At 40.4% G+C, this 21850-nt stretch overlaps 1 protein-coding gene across 2 annotated transcripts; it reads left to right on the top strand.

Moving 5' to 3' along the window:
- Positions 1-393: 393 nt before the first annotated feature.
- Positions 394-21547, top strand: LOC117331601 (EF-hand calcium-binding domain-containing protein 12-like). 2 transcript variants are annotated; one of them, XM_033890408.1, is made up of 8 exons: positions 394-469; positions 4443-5280; positions 5782-5977; positions 6250-6668; positions 8111-8321; positions 9887-10196; positions 10507-10532; positions 19690-21547. In XM_033890408.1, the coding sequence occupies exons 2-8, from the start codon at positions 4537-4539 to the stop codon at positions 19806-19808; spliced, it is 2025 nt and encodes a 674-aa protein (XP_033746299.1). In that variant the 5' UTR covers positions 394-469; positions 4443-4536; the 3' UTR covers positions 19809-21547. The 2 variants fall into 2 exon arrangements, with proteins under 2 accessions (XP_033746299.1, XP_033746298.1); XM_033890407.1 differs by lacking the exon at positions 10507-10532.
- The last annotated feature ends 303 nt before the right edge of the window (positions 21548-21850 follow it).

Below are 21850 nucleotides of genomic sequence, written 5' to 3'. Positions count from 1 at the left end.
TATATGTACAGATGTAATACATAGTTTATGTTACAATGTGTTTACATGTTTAGATTTGTTTGTGTGTCATTCTTTTAAGTTAACCCCCCCCCCCCCCCCCCCCCCAAAAAAAAGAAATAAGTCTGAAGTTCTGAAAATGTGGTAGTATACACGTAAGTTACATGTTCATAAACTTTAACGATTAACGGTGAGTGATTACTGTCATAGCTGCGCTCTTCTAAGGCTGTGCCTTCATTCATATTATAGATTTCACACCATTTGAACTTCAAATGAGCGGTTGAGGGGATGGATTCATTGGTAATATCATATAGTGAAATAATTATTTGTGTGAGACCTAGTTGCACAAAACATACAGGATCACGTCCCTTAATTTAATCATAGGTGGCGCCACTGAGTTGTTTATGGAGCAACAAAGATGGCGGCGTATGGACCGAAACTTGGCCTTGGATGAAATGCACGGATTTAAAAGGTATTAACAGGACAGACTGCGTGAGATGATTTTTATATCAATAATGGACATATTAAATGTTATGTGAATATCTATTGTATGTTTATATGATAGTAATCTTTATCATTCCCATTCGATGTATAAATGGTTGACAGGATGTGATTCTTACAGTAGGGAGTCGGACACATCAGCAGATCAGTATTTTTAAGTTGTTGTGAAATATTTTATCCAGTAACAGATCAGAGAGGTCTACATTATAAAATGTTGTCAGTGTCATGTTGAACTGGTATGGCTACTGCAGTTATAACTTTTATAGAATCACACATATGGACCTTTATTAGCCCGAGTTTTCTCTGGCCCTGTCATCATGTCTAGTGTAGGGGCCAGACATGGTGACAGGGCCAGAGAAATCTCGGGCTAGACCTTTATGTGTACTAAGTACAGTTAACATTTAAAATATAAGGGAGGGAAGAGTGTAGCGGAACTGGACCGGGTCGATCATTGACGACCAGGTACAGTTGAGTGTAGACTAAAGGTTACACAAAGTGCACTCCGAGTGCACTCCGTTTGGACTTGGAGTGCACTCCGTTTGGACTCCAGGTAAACTTGGAGTGCACTCGGAGTGCACTCCAAGTTTACCTGGAGTCCTATCAGGCCTATATATACACAATGTTTATAGATACATGTAGATGTATACTCTTATACATTTAGACTCTTTAAGCATGTTACAATAAGATATGTGTTACTGTTTTATCTTTGTATATATCATCTTATTATTTTGTTGGTTCATTTTTAGTTGGTTAACTAACAATATCTATTATAATACATTTTTTCTATTAGTAAACCCTATATAAAATGAATAGATCTGGCACTTCGTTGAAAAATGTATGATAGCATTCCTTTGATTTGAAGAGTTTTAACAAGCCACGTAAATTAATAGAAATTGGTAATAAACAAAACATATTTGGCAAGTTGTTTGTGGTCTCTCAAAATGTAGAGTTTGATTGTGTACTGGAAATATCTTGTACTCGAAGTACTACTGTTTTTAATATTTCAAATACTTTTCTTCCAACAGTTTAAATTTATCTTAACATACAATACAAACGAATTTTTTTTATCACCTTGATAGCATATTCCGGATCCAATGTCTAATATTGATTTACAGTTTAAACTTTAAGATCAAACATTTCCATTTGGTAAACCAACTTAGTTTTGTTATACCTGCCTCATTAAATCCTGGTCATAAATGGAGTTCTTTTAACAGTTATATATGATACAATCCCCCCCCCCCCCCCCCCCCCCCCCCCCCCCCCCCCATCTTCCAGGTCAATATTTACCTGTATATCATGATTACAGGGGTGTGGAGAAAAGACAGACTTACACTGACCCCAATAATGACCCCTTCCTCCAATTTACCTTATAAGGTGTGAAGATCTGGACAGGTGTACACATGGTCATCTAACTAGATAAAGACCCCCTTAATTGTTAGATGGAAACTGGTCATCACACCTTACCTTTACCTAGCCCGAGTTTCCTCTAGCCCTGACACCATGTCTGGTATGGTGTCAGGGCTAGAGGAAACTCAGGCTGACCTATACCAAGGTCATATAGAATATAGGTACAGACTTGTGACGGTCGATATCTGTCACTTTTGAAATGATATGATTGTCCATTCCTATTACAGTATTATCAAAACAGTTATAAGTCATTATTATAAAAAAAAAATATTTGAAAAAAAAAAAATTCAAACTGGTACTATTACTTTATGTCTTTGATATTATAATGGAAGTATGTATAGAGTATTAGAAGTCAATATGTAAATCAACATAGATTAATATAATTCTCATGTTTGAGTTAAGTAAATACTTATCAAACATTCCATACACCAACTGCAGCTGGCCTCATGTTATTTTTTTTAAAGTTTGAACATTTAAATTTATGATTTTATAATTGGCTTGAACAACCATTGTACATTCATGACCTGTATCTGTTACATAAAATGTATGAGTGACACATATCATGATAGATATTGACTGAATGGGAATAGAAAACGATGAAGTTCCAACAGGTCAGTTTTACAGGTAAATGGTACATAGGTTGCCGTGTCCAACTTCCCTGAGGCAAATTGTACCTCAGGCTCTATAATCTTATTTCCTGGACGAGAACAATGTGTACTAATTACGGGTATAAGGCTATAGGTTGGTTTTGGGAAATGGTGAATTTACATTCATTATACCATTTGGAATTACACTGATTTTTTTTTTTTTACATTAATCTTTTTCTTTACAATTAATTTTTTAAAGCAATGTCTTTATATTTTTGAATATAACAAGATAAGAACTGCATCATTTCTTAATTTGATTTGCATTAATTTTTTCTGAACTTATGTCATTCAACATTGTACCTCTACATACCGGACACCTGCATAAACCGGCCAATACGTTTGGTCTCAATGACTTACGGTTTAGACAGGTTACAATGTAATAACAGAGACTTGTATATCACATATACAAGTCTCTGGTAATAAGAAACAGCTTATTTTTACTTTCTAATTTCAGTATAGAATGACTTCATTTCAATAGAGTTGGTCTTCTTAAACCTGTTAACCAATTTGTTAATGGTTTTACAGCTTATCGTTACATTTCCACCTTAATTACACTGGTATTTCATTTATACATGTAATTTTGGTCTGATTAAGGCCTCTCAGATGTAGAGCTACAATCCTTTCCTTCAAGTCAGGAGATAATCTTACTGTTCTGTTAATTGGCCTGAGGTTATAACACACCCTGCTTTGCACAGCTTCATCATTTGAAGCCATGGCTAACAGTGACAAAATTGACATAGGTATTTCTGTGAAACCAGGACAGTACCTGTAGCTGGCTCCTAAAACTCACCTGGCACAGGTCTCAGGTGTGTCAGGCCATAGTTTGTCATGCATGACCAATAATAATAGCAATTAAACATATACTTTCATTCATTATGGGTAGTCAAGAACTACATACTTGTGTTACATTATGTAAGAACATTAATTTAACCAGGTAATGCTCATAAATATGTAGTTGTAAATGTATATTTTTCTAATGATACATTTAAATATATAACCTATATAAACTAAAATGATTATGTTTATTTTATAATTACTTGCCAGAACTGAGTACATATATGTAGAGAATGTCTTATTAAAAAAACACATAATTCATTAAATACTGTAAACCTTCAATATTTTGAATAATCAATAACATAATATAGATACATTATCTAAACTTCCTTTAAAGTCATGATATATGTACAGTAATAAATATTCCAATTAAAATAATTTTCAATTCCTTAACAGAATGAAATACAATTCACTTACATCTTAATAAAATATGAAATAATAAGCAATTAACTTTCATAGAAACCTGATTATAGCATAAATTGTATAACTGTCTTTTATGGATCTTAATAAATATAAATTTAACATGTAGGCATTATTACCATGTATTAACAATAAAATAAATATTCCGAGTAGACTAAACGAATGTTAATAGTAATATTAAGAGAACAAAAGTAATTTGTAAAAATCTATTTATTTATATGTAAATTATATTAAAAGCATCAAAGTATTAATACATGTATATATGATATAGTCTGATTATAGAACTGGGGTATAGGCATGGTGTCTTATAGGACTCCAGGTAGACTCGGAGTCCACTTGGAGTGCACTCCAAGTTTACCTGGAGTCCAAACGGAGTGCACTCCAAGTCCAAATGGAGTGCACTCGGAGTGCACTTGGGTGTAACCTTTAGTCTACACTCAACTGTAGCTCAATCAGTAGAGCATCCGGCTAGTGTTCGGAGGTCCCGGCTTCGAACCCGATCTAGGCGGGCTTTTTTTCCACTCTTACAATTATGTACAGGGTATTTTATATGGATTATTCATGTATTCTTAATATTGATAGAATGTTGAACCCGTGTGATTATTTACAACAATTTGAAACTAACTTGTTTTACAGGTCCAGTTACCCAGATGTACTGTTTGTACTATTAGGTCTTGGAAGCAAGGAAAACGATTCTTTTGTACACTTTATCAATTAAAAGAAAAGCATCATGCCACCACATAGAGGTGGGCCAGTTGACGCCATGGACTCGGACATGAGCTTCCCCCTTGACCGGTTGTTTGATGAGTACAACCTGGACCACATCCCCGAGGATGAGCGTATGAGTTTGTTCAAACACAGAGACTTGCCTCATATCAAGCATTACAAGGCTGCTGTGAAGATATTTGGTGGCCCACTGAGCCGGAAGAGGGTAATAGTTGCTCCTCCAATGGAAACAAAGATGAGACACCGACTTGGTTGTTATTTAAACCAAAAACCAAAACCTGCCCCACTTTGTATCAACACAAGTGTGAAGCCTCCAGAACCTTTGGTAGATAAACCTGAATATGATGCAGAAGAAATACAGAAAGAAATTGAAAAGGATAAAGAATTCCAATACAAAAAATGGATTCAAGAAAGACAGAAGTTTCGAAATAACATAGAAAATATGGGCCTTAGTGAAGATTGGTTGAGAAATAAGCCAAAGAAAACTGCTTTGGAGAAGCGTGTTCTGCGGCGTATGGAGCAGGAGAGGATGCCCAAAGAAGTGGAGATGCCCCCTCCTCCAGAGACCCCAATCAGTGGGGAAATAAAAAGTGTTCCAAGTGTCAAGGTTCCGTCTCCCTTGGGTATCCGTATATTGGATTTGTTTCTTAAACGGAACAAAATGAGACTGATAGATTTGTTTACACAAACAGACAAGGACAAAAACTGGAAATTGTCTCGAGATGAGTTCAGGAAATCTATTCGACAAGTATGTAAAATTTAATTCTAATTCACCAAAAACAAAACTTGCTTTCCTTTTTAAAATGCTCTGTGTCAATTCTTGTTGCACACAGCCTACATAAAAGTGGAAAGTATATATACATGTACATTCACCTTACTCGTTCTTTGGCCTGTTTTTGAGAGATGACTATTTCAAGCCCCTAAGAAGACAGGATAAAAACAAAGGTTTTCCAGGCTACAGCCATACAAACCCTCCAAGATGATAGTTATCATGACTAGTAATTTTTCTGTAATATAAGTGTCATCTATAAAAATCTGAAGTTTCAAGTTTTTTGCATGATTATTATCTAATTATATAAGCTAGTTGTTATCTAAGCCTCTGTTCATAGATTTGGTCATTGTGCACATTCAGCAGATTTTCTTGAATCATTGAGAATATTTTCATGCTTAAAAACAGTCAACCTCTTCAGAGGTATTCCTAAAACAATTCTGATTTTTAAGTTTATTATGGTTCTTTATTTGCTAACAGTCCAAAGTTCCATTGTCTGAGCCCTTGCTGGAGGACCTCATTTTATGCCTGGATGCAGATTTTGATGAGGAACTGGATTATAAGGAGTTGGCTCGAGGACTGGACAACTGGCATAGAGAACGTCGTGAGAACAGGCGCAAGGAATTATCACGGGAAACAACATCTCTATCATCTAAAGGATCTGGTTCCCATGCTGGTACGTGTCTTTTCTTATCATAGATTTTTAAATTTTGATTTAGATGTTTACTGATTAAGAGCCTAAGGGTAGTAGCTGAAATACAACCATGAACCCTTTGATTGGCATGGGCAAAATTGGGCAAAAACAATAAATATCATTCATTCCGTATATATGACATTTAAATGATCCCTATAAGTTTGATATCGTTTCTGACTTCAGACTTTAGATTTATTCACCAAGATCATAGTTTAATGATCTTTTAAATCATTCTTCTGTTGTGACTGTATTAGGTTCACCCCAGCCGGGATTAGAATCTGGTCCAGATAGGGAAGTCTCTGACCTAACCAAAGTCACAGTATTGTCTGGGCATAAGTCTGCTAAGTCCAGTGCACGATCTGCTCAAAAGTCTGCAAAGTCAGCTGGTCAGGGTTCAGTTGGAACTGACCAATCCCGAGTAGAGGGTCAAACCACTACAGTAGAGGGTGAGATGGATGGAGGTAAGAAAAGGATGGACTCCGGTAAGGAGAGCGCTCAGGGCAGTAGTCGTACTGTCCATACTCTGAGTCGGAGTAGCACCCCTCAGTACCTACATCCTCCAGAGATTGACACGCGTCCAGAACAGATGGTGCTCAAGTCTGACGAAGCTATGGTGGATTTACGAAAACGCGACAGGGAGGCCCTGAAGGGGTCCAGCCACACACACAAAATGGTAGGTCAGACATGATAATATCAGCATAGTATAGTTGATAAAAAATCGCTGGCATGGATGTGTTATGTAAAATTCACCTATACTATAATGGCATTACATTGGTGGAAAATAATGAAATATATATGGAATGAAATAAAATTTCATATTTTGTGAAACAATTCTCATAAATTTACGAAAGTGTAAGTGTCCCTGTTTAAAGAAGAACATACTGGTACAGTAGTTGAATGTGTTGAGGTGATATAAAGCTGTGAAGGTTTTCTCTGTAACATGTGTAGAATCTGTGGTGAAATATGTCATATTGTCAGGACATACTGGATATACAGACACCATCTGACGAGCTGGTTTTGTCTGACCTGGAGGGGGACAGACCAATGGTAATTTTGTTCCACGTTTACTGTAGGCATTAGTATTGGATTGCTGAGTTTTTTGTTCTAGGTATTATGGTGTTCTAGGGTATCAAATATATATAATATACTAATGTATTGTGGGATTTATTGAGTGTTATCAGATAAAAGGTGTATTTTGACCATCATATCAATGTAAATTATAAATCTAACAGTCTAATCTTTGTAAAATTATATTAACCAACGATAAAAACATGTTATTTGTACGAAGTAGTTAGGTTTCTGACGTTTTATTGTTGGAATTGGTAGTGGTGGTGGTACAGGGACTGTATACGCAGTTGAGAGAGCAGTGATACTAGAGACAATTATCACATCAATAGCACCTAGGTGATGGACATGTGTTAGACGTGTGATCAACTCCTGGTGCATGGTGGTAGAGAAAAACATGGATAATAATTTAATCTTATTCCTTAGATATTCATTGCTATTATTTTAATCACACATTTCAATCTTAAAGTTTATAACATGTACATTTGTATTTGAATGATTCATTTGAAATAAGCAAGAGAATATTCTGTACTCCAATGTGAGTGTCACAATCGTACAAAAAGGTCATGTAGTGAAGAAAAAGTTCTTGTTTGTTTTACTTTATTTTTATCTTGGAGTTGTCTCCCCATTTACTACCAAATATCACAATTTTGTGTACAAACAGAATACATTCACCATAGATTTGCTTTCCTTTTTTTGTATAAAATTTAAAACAGCAGCGCTATATTTCCTGGATTTTACATCAGGAGCCTTTGAATGAAATGACTTTTGGGAACTATTTCAAAATGTTCTAGCACCATGAAAGGACCTGCAAAGTATATATATAACATTGTCTTTATATGAGTGGAGAATTTTAACAGGAAAATGACTTACAGAGGACTGTATACAGCAGAAAAATGTTGGAACACAAAGTCTCTACCGACATATATCATTTATACCATGAGTTTGACAGACCACTGTACAGTACTTATCTATTTTTTGTTTTGTCAGGCAAAACAAAAACAAAACAAAAAAACTACGGATCCTATATTGTTATGTTTGTGTTGACAGTCTCCGAAGAAGGTCCAGGAAGACACTACACCAGGTATCATCAAGGTTGGGGATCGGGCCATCGATAACCACTGCATGAAGTCAACACTACAGGGAGAAACTGCCTCTATGATTGACAAGTACAGACAGCTCAAGCTTAAGGAGTATTATGAGATCACACGAATGTGTAAAGTCCAGAACACTACTCTCAGTAAAAATCTACTGGAGAGAGGTAGGTACTTTAGGGTCCAAAACACTCCTCTCAGTAAAAATCTACTGGAGAGAGGTAGGTACTTTATTGTCCAGGACACTCCTCTCAGTAAAAATCTACTGGAGAGAGGTAGGTACTTTATTGTCCAGGACACTCCTCTAAGTAAAAATCTACTGGAGAGAGGTAGGTACTTTAGGGTCCAAAACACTCCTCTCAGTAAAAATCTACTGGAGAGAGGTAGGTACTTTAGGGTCCAGAACACTCCTCTCAATAAAAATCTACTGGAGAGAGGTAGATACTTTATTGTCCAAAACACTCCTCTCAATAAAAATCTACTGGAGAGAGGTAGGTACTTTAGGGTCCAAAACACTCCTCTCAATAAAAATCTACTCGAGAGAGGTAGGTACTTTAGGGTCCAGAACACTCCTCTCAATAAAAATCTACTGGAGAGAGGTAGGTACTTTAGGGTCCAAAACACTCCTCTCAATAAAAATCTACTGAAGAGAGGTAGGTACTTTATTGTCCAGGACACTCCTCTCAGTAAAAATCTACTGGAGAGAGGTAGGTACTTTATTGTCCAGGACACTCCTCTAAGTAAAAATCTACTGGAGAGAGGTAGGTACTTTAGGGTCCAAAACACTCCTCTCAATAAAAATCTACTGGAGAGAAGTAGGTACTTTATTGTCCAGGACACTCCTCTCAATAAAAATCTACTGGAGAGAGGTAGGTACTTTAGGGTCCAAAACACTCCTCTCAATAAAAATCTACTGGAGAGAAGTAGGTACTTTATTGTCCAGGACACTCCTCTCAGTAAAAATCTACTGGAGAGAGGTAGGTACTTTAGGGTCCAAAACACTCCTCTCAATAAAAATCTACTGGAGAGAAGTAGGTACTTTATTGTCCAGGACACTCCTCTTAGTAAAAATCTACTCGAGAGAGGTAGGTACTTTAGGGTCCAAAACACTCCTCTCAATAAAAATCTACTCGAGAGAGGTAGGTACTTTATTGTCCAGGACACTCCTCTTAGTAAAAATCTACTCGAGAGAGGTAGGTACTTTATTGTCCAGGACACTCCTCTCAGTAAAAATCTACTGGAGAGAGGTAGGTACTTTAGGGTCCAAAACACTCCTCTAAGTAAAAATCTACTGGAGAGAGGTAGGTACTTTAAGGAGAATGAAGGATCATCATCTTAACTGAGATTTAAAAGGACAAATCTGGTGTAAATGAATGGAAGAGGAAGGAATGTAACCTCTAACAACACTAGTGAGTGAGAAGTATGTGACATGCTGAAGGGACATCAGTAAAGCATTGCACCCTAGAACACCATAATACCTAGAAAAAAAACTCAGCAATCCAATACTAATGCCTACAGTAAACGTCAAACAAAATTACCATTGGTCTGTCTCCCTCCAGGTCAGACAAAACCAGCTCGTCAGATGGTGTCTGTGTATCCAGTATGTCCTGTTACTTATATTGTCAGCAATGATTCTCTATACATATGATCATGTAAAAATGATATCCTGTTGAAGTTAGGGTATAACAACTTTGTATCATTGATCATTGTTTGTATCCTTGTGTGATTTCAGTGTTGTTACACCCTCCTGACCACCCTAGAGTGTCCATAGAGCGACGTGTCAAGACTCCAGGTGCACCTCTTTTGTCCAGCCATCATGCAGACCCACCAAAGCGACCCCGCACACCAATAGAGGTCAAGCACAAAGATAAAGTTCGTAGATCACGTAGTGGTAAGCTTCTAATCGACAGTCGTCACAAGTATCCCCAACGTTCATCAGTGGCAGCCACTGGCACCAAGGAGAATCTGTCCACAGGCAAAGCCGTCATCAGGCGACGTGTCGACTGCTGGATGACATTTGAGGAGTATGACAAACTCACAAGGTAATGATTTATTACACAGATCTAGAATAATCATTCTATAAACAGAGACGTTTCTGCTACATATTGCACTCTTGAGTGCGACAAGCAAGTGAAGCCATACTCAGTGGAAGAAAATATCAAATATATTGGTTCATTAAGGACATTTACTATTCTAATGGCAGCATGTCAAAATCTTTGCTCAATTTCTGAATTGAGTAAGTATGTCCTTGAGCTGCATCCCTTGCTGAGAGTTCAACTGTTATTTGGTAATAAATAAGAGCTACTCATGACTTCCATCTTTATAATAATTATTTGCTTGCTGTAAATATAGTGATCCCTTGTTTCTGCACCGTTCTGGTAAGAATCATTGCCAATACATTTTTTTTAAACTTATTTGGGTGGATGAACTTTTTCTTTTCCACATTACTTACATTTTCATTACCATGCTAGTTTGTTTTCATCACTGATACTTTCACTTCATCCTCCCTCTACCACAAACCATCTCAGTATCGCACATCATCCTCCCTCTACCACAAACCATCTCAGTATCCCACATCATCCTCCCTCTACCACAAACCATCTCAGTATCACACATCATCCTCCCTACCACAAACCATCTCAGTATCACACATCATCCTCCCTCTACCACAAACCATCTCAGTATCACACATCATCCTCCCTCTACCACAAACCATCTCAGTATCACACATCATTCCCTCTACCACAAACCATCTCAGTATCACACATCATCCTCCCTCTACCACAAACCATCTCAGTATCACACATCATCCTCCCTCTACCACAAACCATCTCAGTAACCCACATCATCCTCCCTACCACAAACCATCTCAGTAACCCACATCATCCTCCCTACCACAAACCATCTCAGTATCACACATCATTCTCCCTCTACCACAAACCATCTCAGTATCACACATCATCCTCCCTCTACCACAAACCATCTCAGTATCACACATCATCCTCCCTCTACCACAAACCATCTCAGTATCACACATCATCATCCCTCTACCACAAACCATCTCAGTATCACACATCATCATCCCTCTACTACAAACCATCTCAGTATCACACATCATTCTCCCTCTACCACAAACCATCTCAGTATCACACATCATCCTCCCTACCACAAACCATCTCAGTATCACACATCATCCTCCCTACCACAAACCATCTCAGTATCCCACATCATCCTCCCTCTACCACAAACCATCTCAGTATCACATCATCCTCCCTACCACAAACCATCTCAGTATCACACATCATCCTCCCTACCACAAACCATCTCAGTATCCGACATCATTCTCCCCCTACCACAAACCATCTCATTATTCCACATCATCCTCCCTACCACAAACCATCTCAGTATCCGACATCATCCTCCCTACCACAAACCATCTCAGTATCACACATCATTCTCCCTACCACAAACCATCTCAGTATCCCACATCATCATCCCTACCACAAACCATCTCAGTAACCCACATCATTCTCCCTCTACCACAAACCATCTCAGTATCACACATCATCCTCCCTCTACCACAAACCATCTCAGTATCACACATCATTCTCCCTCTACCACAAACCATCTCAGTATCACACATCATTCTCCCTCTACCACAAACCATCTCAGTATCACACATCATCCTTCCTACCACAAACCATCTCAGTATCACACATCATCCTCCCTCTACCACAAACCATCTCAGTATCACACATCATCCTCCCTACCACAAACCATCTCAGTATCACACATCATCCTCCCTACCACAAACCATCTCAGTATCCCACATCATCATCCCTACCACAAACCATCTCAGTAACCCACATCATTCTCCCTCTACCACAAACCATCTCAGTATCACACATCATCCTCCCTACCACAAACCATCTCAGTATCCCACATCATCCTCCCTCTACCACAAACCATCTCAGTATCACACATCATTCTCCCTCTACCACAAACCATCTCAGTATCACACATCATCCTCCCTACCACAAACAATCTCAGTATCCCACATCATCCTCCCTACCACAAACCATCTCAGTATCCCACATCATCATCCCTACCACAAACCATCTCAGTATCACACATCATCCTCCCTCTACCACAAACCATCTCAGTATCACACATCATTCTCCCTACCACAAACCATCTCAGTATCACACATCCTCCCTCTACCACAAACCATCTCAGTATCCCACATCATCATCCCTACCACAAACCATCTCAGTATCACACATCATTCTCCCTCTACCACAAACCATCTCAGTATCACACATCATCCTCCCTCTACCACAAACCATCTCAGTATCCCACATCATCCTCCCTCTACCACAAACCATCTCAGTATCACACATCATCATCCCTACCACAAACCATCTCAGTATCACACATCATTCTCCCCCTACCACAAACCATCTCATTATTCCACATCATCCTCCCTACCACAAACAATCTCAGTATCACACATCATCCTCCCTACCACAAACCATCTCAGTATCCCACATCATTCTCCCTACCACAAACCATCTCAGTATCACACATCATCCTCCCTCTACCACAAACCATCTCAGTATCACACATCATTCTCCCTCTACCACAAACCATCTCAGTATCCCACATCATTCTCTCTACCACAAACCATCTCAATATCCCACATCATTCTCTCTACCACAAACCATCTCAGTATCCCACATCATTCTCCCTACCACAAACCATCTCAGTATCCCACATCATCCTCCCTACCACAAACCATCTCATTATTCCACATCATCCTCCCTCTACCACAAACCATCTCAGTATCACACATCATTCTCCCTACTACAAACCATCTCAGTATCACACATCATTCTCCCTCTACCACAAACCATCTCAGTATCACACATCATCCTCCCTCTACCACAAACCATCTCAGTATCACACATCATTCTCCCTCTACCACAAACCATCCCAGTATCACACATCATTCTCCCTCTACCACAAACCATCTCAGTATCACACATCATTCTCCCTACCACAAACCATCTCAGTATCACACATCCTCCCTCTACCACAAACCATCTCAGTATCCCACATCATCCTCCCTACCACAAACCATCTCAGTATCACACATCATTCTCCCTCTACCACAAACCATCTCAGTATCACACATCATCCTCCCTCTACCACAAACCATCTCAGTATCACACATCATTCTCCCTCTACCACAAACCATCTCAGTATCACACATCATTCTCCCTCTACCACAAACCATCTCAGTATCACACATCATCCTCCCTACCACAAACCATCTCAGTATCCCACATCATTCTCCCTACCACAAACCATCTCAGTATCACACATCATCCTCCCTCTACCACAAACCATCTCAGTATCACACATCATTCTCCCTCTACCACAAACCATCTCAGTATCCCACATCATTCTCTCTACCACAAACCATCTCAATATCCCACATCATTCTCTCTACCACAAACCATCTCAGTATCCCACATCATTCTCCCTACCACAAACCATCTCAGTATCACACATCATCCTCCCTCTACCACAAACCATCTCAGTATCACACATCATTCTCCCTACCACAAACCATCTCAGTATCACACATCCTCCCTCTACCACAAACCATCTCAGTATCCCACATCATCATCCCTACCACAAACCATCTCAGTATCACACATCATTCTCCCTCTACCACAAACCATCTCAGTATCACACATCATCCTCCCTCTACCACAAACCATCTCAGTATCCCACATCATCCTCCCTCTACCACAAACCATCTCAGTATCCCACATCATCATCCCTACCACAAACCATCTCAGTATCACACATCATTCTCCCCCTACCACAAACCATCTCATTATTCCACATCATCCTCCCTACCACAAACAATCTCAGTATCACACATCATCCTCCCTACCACAAACCATCTCAGTATCCCACATCATTCTCCCTACCACAAACCATCTCAGTATCACACATCATCCTCCCTCTACCACAAACAATCTCAGTATCACACATCATTCTCCCTCTACCACAAACCATCTCAGTATCCCACATCATCCTCCCTAACACAAACCATCTCAATATCCCACATCATTCTCTCTACCACAAACCATCTCAGTATCCCACATCACTCCTCCCTACCACAAACCATCTCAGTATCCCACATCATCCTCCCCTACCACAAACCATCTCATTATTCCACATCATCCCTCCCTCGACCACAAAACCATCTCAGTATCACACATCATTCTCCCTACTACAAACCATCTCAGTATCACACATCATTCTCCCTCTACCACAAACCATCTCAGTATCACACATCATCCCCCCCTCTACCACAAACCATCTCAGTATCACACATCATTCTCCCTCTACCACAAACCATCTCAGTATCCCACATCATTCTCCCTCTACCACAAACCATCTCAGTATCACACATCATCCTCCCTCTACCACAAACCATCTCAGTATCACACATCATTCTCCCTCTACCACAAACCATCTCAGTATCACACATCATTCTCCCTCTACCACAAACCATCCCAGTATCACACATCATTCTCCCTCTACCACAAACCATCTCAGTATCACACATCATCCTCCCTACCACAAACCATCTCAGTATCCCACATCATTCTCCCTACCACAAACCATCTCAGTATCACACATCATCCTCCCTCTACCACAAACCATCTCAGTATCACACATCATTCTCCCTCTACCACAAACCATCTCAGTATCCCACATCATTCTCTCTACCACAAACCATCTCAATATCCCACATCATTCTCTCTACCACAAACCATCTCAGTATCCCACATCATTCTCCCTACCACAAACCATCTCAGTATCCCACATCATCCTCCCTACCACAAACCATCTCATTATTCCACATCATTCTCCCTCTACCACAAACCATCTCAGTATCACACATCATTCTCCCTCTACCACAAACCATCTCAGTATCACACATCATCCTCCCTCTACCACAAACCATCTCAGTATCACACATCATTCTCCCTCTACCACAAACCATCTCAGTATCACACATCATTCTCCCTCTACCACAAACCATCTCAGTATCACACATCATCCTCCCTACCACAAACCATCTCAGTATCACACATCATCCTCCCTCTACCACAAACCATCTCAGTATCACACATCATCCTCCCTACCACAAACCATCTCAGTATCACACATCAATTCTCCCTACCACAAACCATCTCAGTATCACACATCATCCTCCCTCTACCACAAACCATCTCAGTATCACACATCATCCTCCCTCTACCACAAACCATCTCAGTATCACACATCATCCTCCCTCTACCACAAACCATCTCAGTATCACACATCATCCTCCCTACCACAAACCATCTCAGTATCCCACATCATCCTCCCTCTACCACAAATCATCTCAGTATCACACATCATTCTCCCTCTACCACAAACCATCTCAGTATCACACATCATTCTCCCTACCACAAACCATCTCAGTATCACACATCATCCTCCCTCTACCACAAACTATCTCAGTATCACACATCATTCTCCCTCTACCACAAACCATATCAGTATCACACATCATCCTCCCTCTACCACAAACCATCTCAGTATCACACATCATCCTCCCTACCACAAACTATCTCAGTATCACACATCATTCTCCCTCTACCACAAACCATATCAGTATCACACATCATCCTCCCTCTACCACAAACCATCTCAGTATCACACATCATCCTCCCTACCACAAACCATCTCAGTATCACACATCATCCTCCCTACCACAAACCATCTCAGTATCCCACATCATCCTCCCTCTACCACAAATCATCTCAGTATCACACATCATTCTCCCTCTACCACAAACCATCTCAGTATCACACATCATCCTCCCTACCACAAATCATCTCAGTATCCCACATCATTCTCTCTACCACAAACCATCTCAATATCCCACGTCATTCTCCCTACCACTAACCATCTCAGTATCACACATCATCCTCCCTCTACCATAAACCATCTCAGTATCACACATCATCCTCCCTACCACAAACCATCTCAGTATCCCACATCATTCTCCCTCTACCACAAACCATCCCAGTATCACACATCATCCTCCCTACCACAAACCATCTCAGTATCACACATCATCATCCCTCTACCAGAAACCGCTATGTTTGCAATCATCAAATCCTATCCTCGTACCGCTGTGTCTCCGATCATCAAATCCCATCCTCGTACCGCTGTGTCTCTGATCATCAAATCCCATCCCCGTACCGCTCTGTCTCCAATCATCAGATCCCATCCCCGTACCGCTCTGTCTCCAATCATCAGATCCCATCCTCGTACCGCTCTGTCTCCAATCATCAGATCCCATCCCCGTACCGCTCTGTCTCCAATCATCAAATCCCATCCCCGTACCGCTCTGTCTCCAATCATCAGATCCCATCCTCGTACCGCTCTGTCTCCAATAATCAGATCCCATCCTCGTACCGCTCTGTCACCGATCATCAAATCCCATCCTCGTACCGCTGTGTTTCCAATCATCAGATCCCATCCCCGTACCGCTCTGTCACCGATCATCAAATCCCATCCTCGTACCGCTGTGTCTCTGATCATCAAATCCCATCCCCGTACCGCTCTGTCTCCAATCATCAGATCCCATCCCCGTACCGCTCTGTCTCCAATCATCAGATCCCATCCTCGTACCGCTCTGTCTCCAATCATCAGATCCCATCCCCGTACCGCTGTGTCTCCAATCATCAAATCCCATCCCCGTACCGCTCTGTCTCCAATCATCAGATCCCATCCTCGTACCGCTCTGTCTCCAGTCATCAGATCCCATCCCCGTACCGCTCTGTCTCCAATCATCAGATCCCATCCTCGTACCGCTCTGTCTCCAATCATCAGATCCCATCCTCGTACCGCTCTGTCTCCAGTCATCAGATCCCATCCCCGTACCGCTCTGTCTCCAATCATCAGATCCCATCCTCGTACCGCTCTGTCTCCAATCATCAGATCCCATCCTCGTACCGCTCTGTCTCCAATCATCAGATCCCATCCTCGTACCGCTCTGTCTCCAATCATCAGATCCCATCCCCGTACCGCTCTGTCTCCAATCATCAGATCCCATCCTCGTACCGCTCTGTCTCCAATCATCAGATCCCATCCTCGTACCGCTCTGTCACCGATCATCAAATCCCATCCTCGTACCGCTGTGTTTCCAATAATCAGATCCCATCCCCGTACCGCTCTGTCACCGATCATCAAATCCCATCCCCGTACCACTGTGTCTCCAATCATCAGATCCCATCCCCGTACCGCTCTGTCTCCAATCATCAGATCCCATCCCCGTACCGCTCTGTCTCCAATCATCAGATCCCATCCTCGTACCGCTCTGTCTCCAATCATCAGATCCCATCCCCGTACCGCTCTGTCTCCGATCATCAAATCCCATCCTCGTACCGCTCTGTCTCCAATCATCAAATCCCATCCCCGTACCGCTGTGTCTCCAATCATCAGATCCCATCCTCGTACCGCTGTGTCTCCAATCATCAGATCCCATCCTCGTACCGCTCTGTCTCCAATCATCAAATCCCATCCCCGTACCGCTCTGTCTCCAGTCATCAAATCCCATCCCCGTACCGCTCTGTCTCCAGTCATCAGATCCCATCCTCGTACCGCTCTGTCTCCAGTCATCAGATCCCATCCTCGTACCGCTCTGTCTCCAATCATCAAATCCCATCCCCGTACCGCTCTGTCTCCAATCATCAAATCCCATCCTCGTACCACTGTGTCTCCAATCATCAGATCCCATCCTCGTACCGCTCTGTCCCCAAACATGAAATGCCACCCCATACCACTCTATATTCCATATATTCCATATTTTTTTCTGTCGATAATGCGCGCGTGTTAATTATTTAGATTCTTTTCGTGTTATATGTCATACATTTTTGCTGATTAGGATTATATTACGATAAAGCACTGATTCTGTATTTTCTGTAACAGAAAATTTGATCCTGCATCCATTAAATCAGGCTTATAACTCACAGAAGATATCCCTCCTGAGCCTTCCCATCGCATATAAAATAGAATCGCACAGAACAGTAGCTTTCCATCCTCAGACCTCTCGTTGCCAGGCATATCTTCCTCCATTAGTTGTAAACTGGGTCCACTTCTGTGGTAAATATCGTGCCATCCGTCTTTACACCATTATCCCTGCTGCCAATCAAGGTGTTAAAGGGAAATTTCTGCTACTTTTCAAATCGGATGGCAGGCTATTTCTAGAAATAAATGTCCCTACTGTTACCTCCCGGCACAATTAACATGAGTAAACTGTACTGTTATGAGTACATTAAGATTTACAGAACTTTACAATGTCTAGTACAGAAAACAAGTGTTTGCCCTCCACGAGTTGTACCAGGCATCTTCAGAAGACAGCGATTGATCATGCTAAGCAATGTACCCCCATTTAGATACACTTTAGCTAAAATCACTCCGTGTTTCTATGGAATTGATTACATTTATGTGACAATATCTGGTAACAGATCATTGAATGGTTATGGGTACTTATAACTCCATAAGGTGTAGGGGCGTTAACAACTACAAATGTATGTATTGTTACATCACCTTTATTTAGAAGGTTAGTACCTGAAGGCGTTGGTGTAGATTGTAGCCATGTTTGGTGTTGGTATGCTCTCCATCAGTGTAACACTGGATAGTTGACGGTTTAGTGAACGTTTGCTGTTGTTACATCGTCCGTCGTCATCAACCTCTTCTTTAAAACGTTAAATATATTATAATATTATATAAAGTTTTGTCTGTAGTATATTTGAAGTGTAACCATGGGAATAATTAGCCAAAATCAGTAAGTTTGCTGTTTTGGGTAAATATCTCAAAAACTCGCAAAATAATGTCACAACGTTTGATTTGAGCATCAGATCTTGCGGTCTGGTAACATTAAATACATAATGCTATGATGGAATTTACAATACTTACGATGCAAAGTAACTTGAATATGCTCCACATACGAAAAAATATTGTGGTCTAGTAGTATCTATTGAGATGATCTGTTTACAAGGAACTAAATAACCAGAGCTGTGAATTGTTTCGTAACACATCTCTGATATGAGTTGCTATTTCATCTGGACTTTATTAAACAGGTTTAATTACACTGTACCTTATATGTCACGAACTTTAGGAATTATTGAACAAGTTGAACATTCCACGTGCCAAAGTAATGTGTCTAAGATTCTTTTTTGATCTAAGTGAAAACTCTAAAATTGTTAAGACTGGCGAATTTCGGCTCAGACGGTATGTTTTCTCAAGAATGTCGTTTGCTAAATATAATTGTTCCTCTTAATTGTGTGCAGTCATTGACATCTAATGCTGTGGATCTGAATGACCATGTTCATTTTATTGTTAATGAAATATACAATTGATATGTATAACGTATTATTGGTTGTTTTTCCCCAGTCACTTGGCCATTAGATACCAGCAGTTACATGGTACAACGAATCAAAATGCATTTTGGCCTGGTCACCTCTTGGACAAGGTACGGCTCTGCATGCCGCCGTACAACGAGCCAGAGATAGCGGACGGCGCACATAGCCTCTTCTCCCATGTCAAGGGAGAGCCTAGCGTTTACCCGGGACTACAGCGAGAGAACAGTGCGTGGCCGGTTAACGATGGCGGGTATATACAATCGGGCATTCATGACCCATTTGCCCGCAAATACACTTATCTGTGATATTAGATAATAGTATGTGATATATATCTACGTTTTAGATTGCTTCCGGTTTTTGATATATTTCGCAATAAATATTACAAATGAAAACGAAATTGTGAAAGGAAGCTATATATATCATCAGCTGGTAATTGACGCTGTCATCTGTGTTAAAAGATCTCTATTGATTGTAAACAGATACTGGTCTTCTGGCTAACCAATGTAACGGTGACATTTTGTTAAGTGCTGCTTCTTGGATTAACTTTAATGTTAGAAACATACGGATAACCGTATTTGCTTTGTTAATTTTGTTTTGACTATAGTGTTGTATGGCGTACTGGGTTCGAACACCAAGACTGTTACTAACATACAATGGTTACAGTATGGTGTACTGGGTTCGTACACCCGGACTGTTACTAACATACAATGGTTACAGTATGGTGTACTGGGTTCGTACACCTAGACTGCTACTAACATACAATGGTTACAGTATGGTGTACTGGGTTCGTACACCTAGACTGTTACTAACATACAATGGTTACAGTATGGTGTACTGGGTTCGTACACCTAGACTGTTACTAACATACAATGGTTACAGTATGGTGTACTGGGTTCGTACACCTAGACTGTTACTAACATACAATGGTTACAGTATGGTGTACTGGGTTCGTACACCCAGACTGTTACTAACATACAATGGTTACAGTATGGTGTACTGGGTTCGTACACCTAGACTGTTACTAACATACAATGGTTACAGTATGGTGTACTGGGTTCGTACACCTAGACTGCTACTAACATACAATTGTCACAGTATGGTGTACTGGGTTCGTACACCTAGACTGTTACTAACATACAATGGTTACAGTATGGTGTACTGGGTTCGTACATCCAGACTGTTACTAACATACAATGGTTACAGTATGGTGTACTGGGTTCGTACACCCAGACTGTTACTAACATACAATTGTTACAGTATGGTGTACTGGGTTCGTACACCTAGACTGTTACTAACATACAATGGTTACAGTATGGTGTACTGGGTTCGTACACCTAGACTGTTACTAACATACAATGGTTACAGTATGGTGTACTGGGTTCGTACACCTAGACTGTTACTAACATACAATGGTTACAGTATGGTGTACTGGGTTCGAACACCAAGACTGTTACTAACATACAATGGTTACAGTATGGTGTACTGGGTTCGTACACCTAGACTGTTACTAACATACAATGGTTACAGTATGGTGTACTGGGTTCGTACACCTAGACTGTTACTAACATACAATTGTTACAGTATGGTGTACTGGGTTCGTACACCCAGACTGTTACTAACATACAATGGTTACAGTATGGTGTACTGGGTTCGTACACCCAGACTGTTACTAACATACAATGGTTACAGTATGGTGTACTGGGTTCGTACACCCAGACTGTTACTAACATACAATGGTTACAGTATGGTGTACTGGGTTCGTACACCCGGACTGTTACTAACATACAATGGTTACACGTTTACTTTGTGTATTTGTGGTGTGCTTCTTTGTATTCTTTGTTCTTTGTAAAAATCTGTATTTTAATTAAATGACTGCCACATCAACCTGACATCTACTGAATATGCTTATCATTTTCAAAACTATAGCTTAGAAATCTTGGTCTAGGCCTAGACTTGTACTGTCATAACACTCACAAGAAAAGTGGGCATTGCTTAATTTTTTTTCATAACAGGAACCTAGAACTAAACCTGATCACGAGACCTGATATACTTGTCGGTCAGGTCCTACACGTGATTAGGGTCCAAATGATGCAGCCGTTATACACTACCGGAGGGCTAGCTATATATATTAGAACCAATTTGTCGTCGACTATGACTAGCATTTATGGAAATTGATTTTTTTTTGGTTTCCT

Source organism: Pecten maximus, chromosome 7 (genome assembly GCF_902652985.1).
Source record: "Pecten maximus chromosome 7, xPecMax1.1, whole genome shotgun sequence".
Taxonomy (NCBI): Eukaryota; Metazoa; Mollusca; class Bivalvia; order Pectinida; family Pectinidae; genus Pecten; species Pecten maximus.
This window is presented reverse-complemented; position numbering and strand designations above follow the sequence as displayed.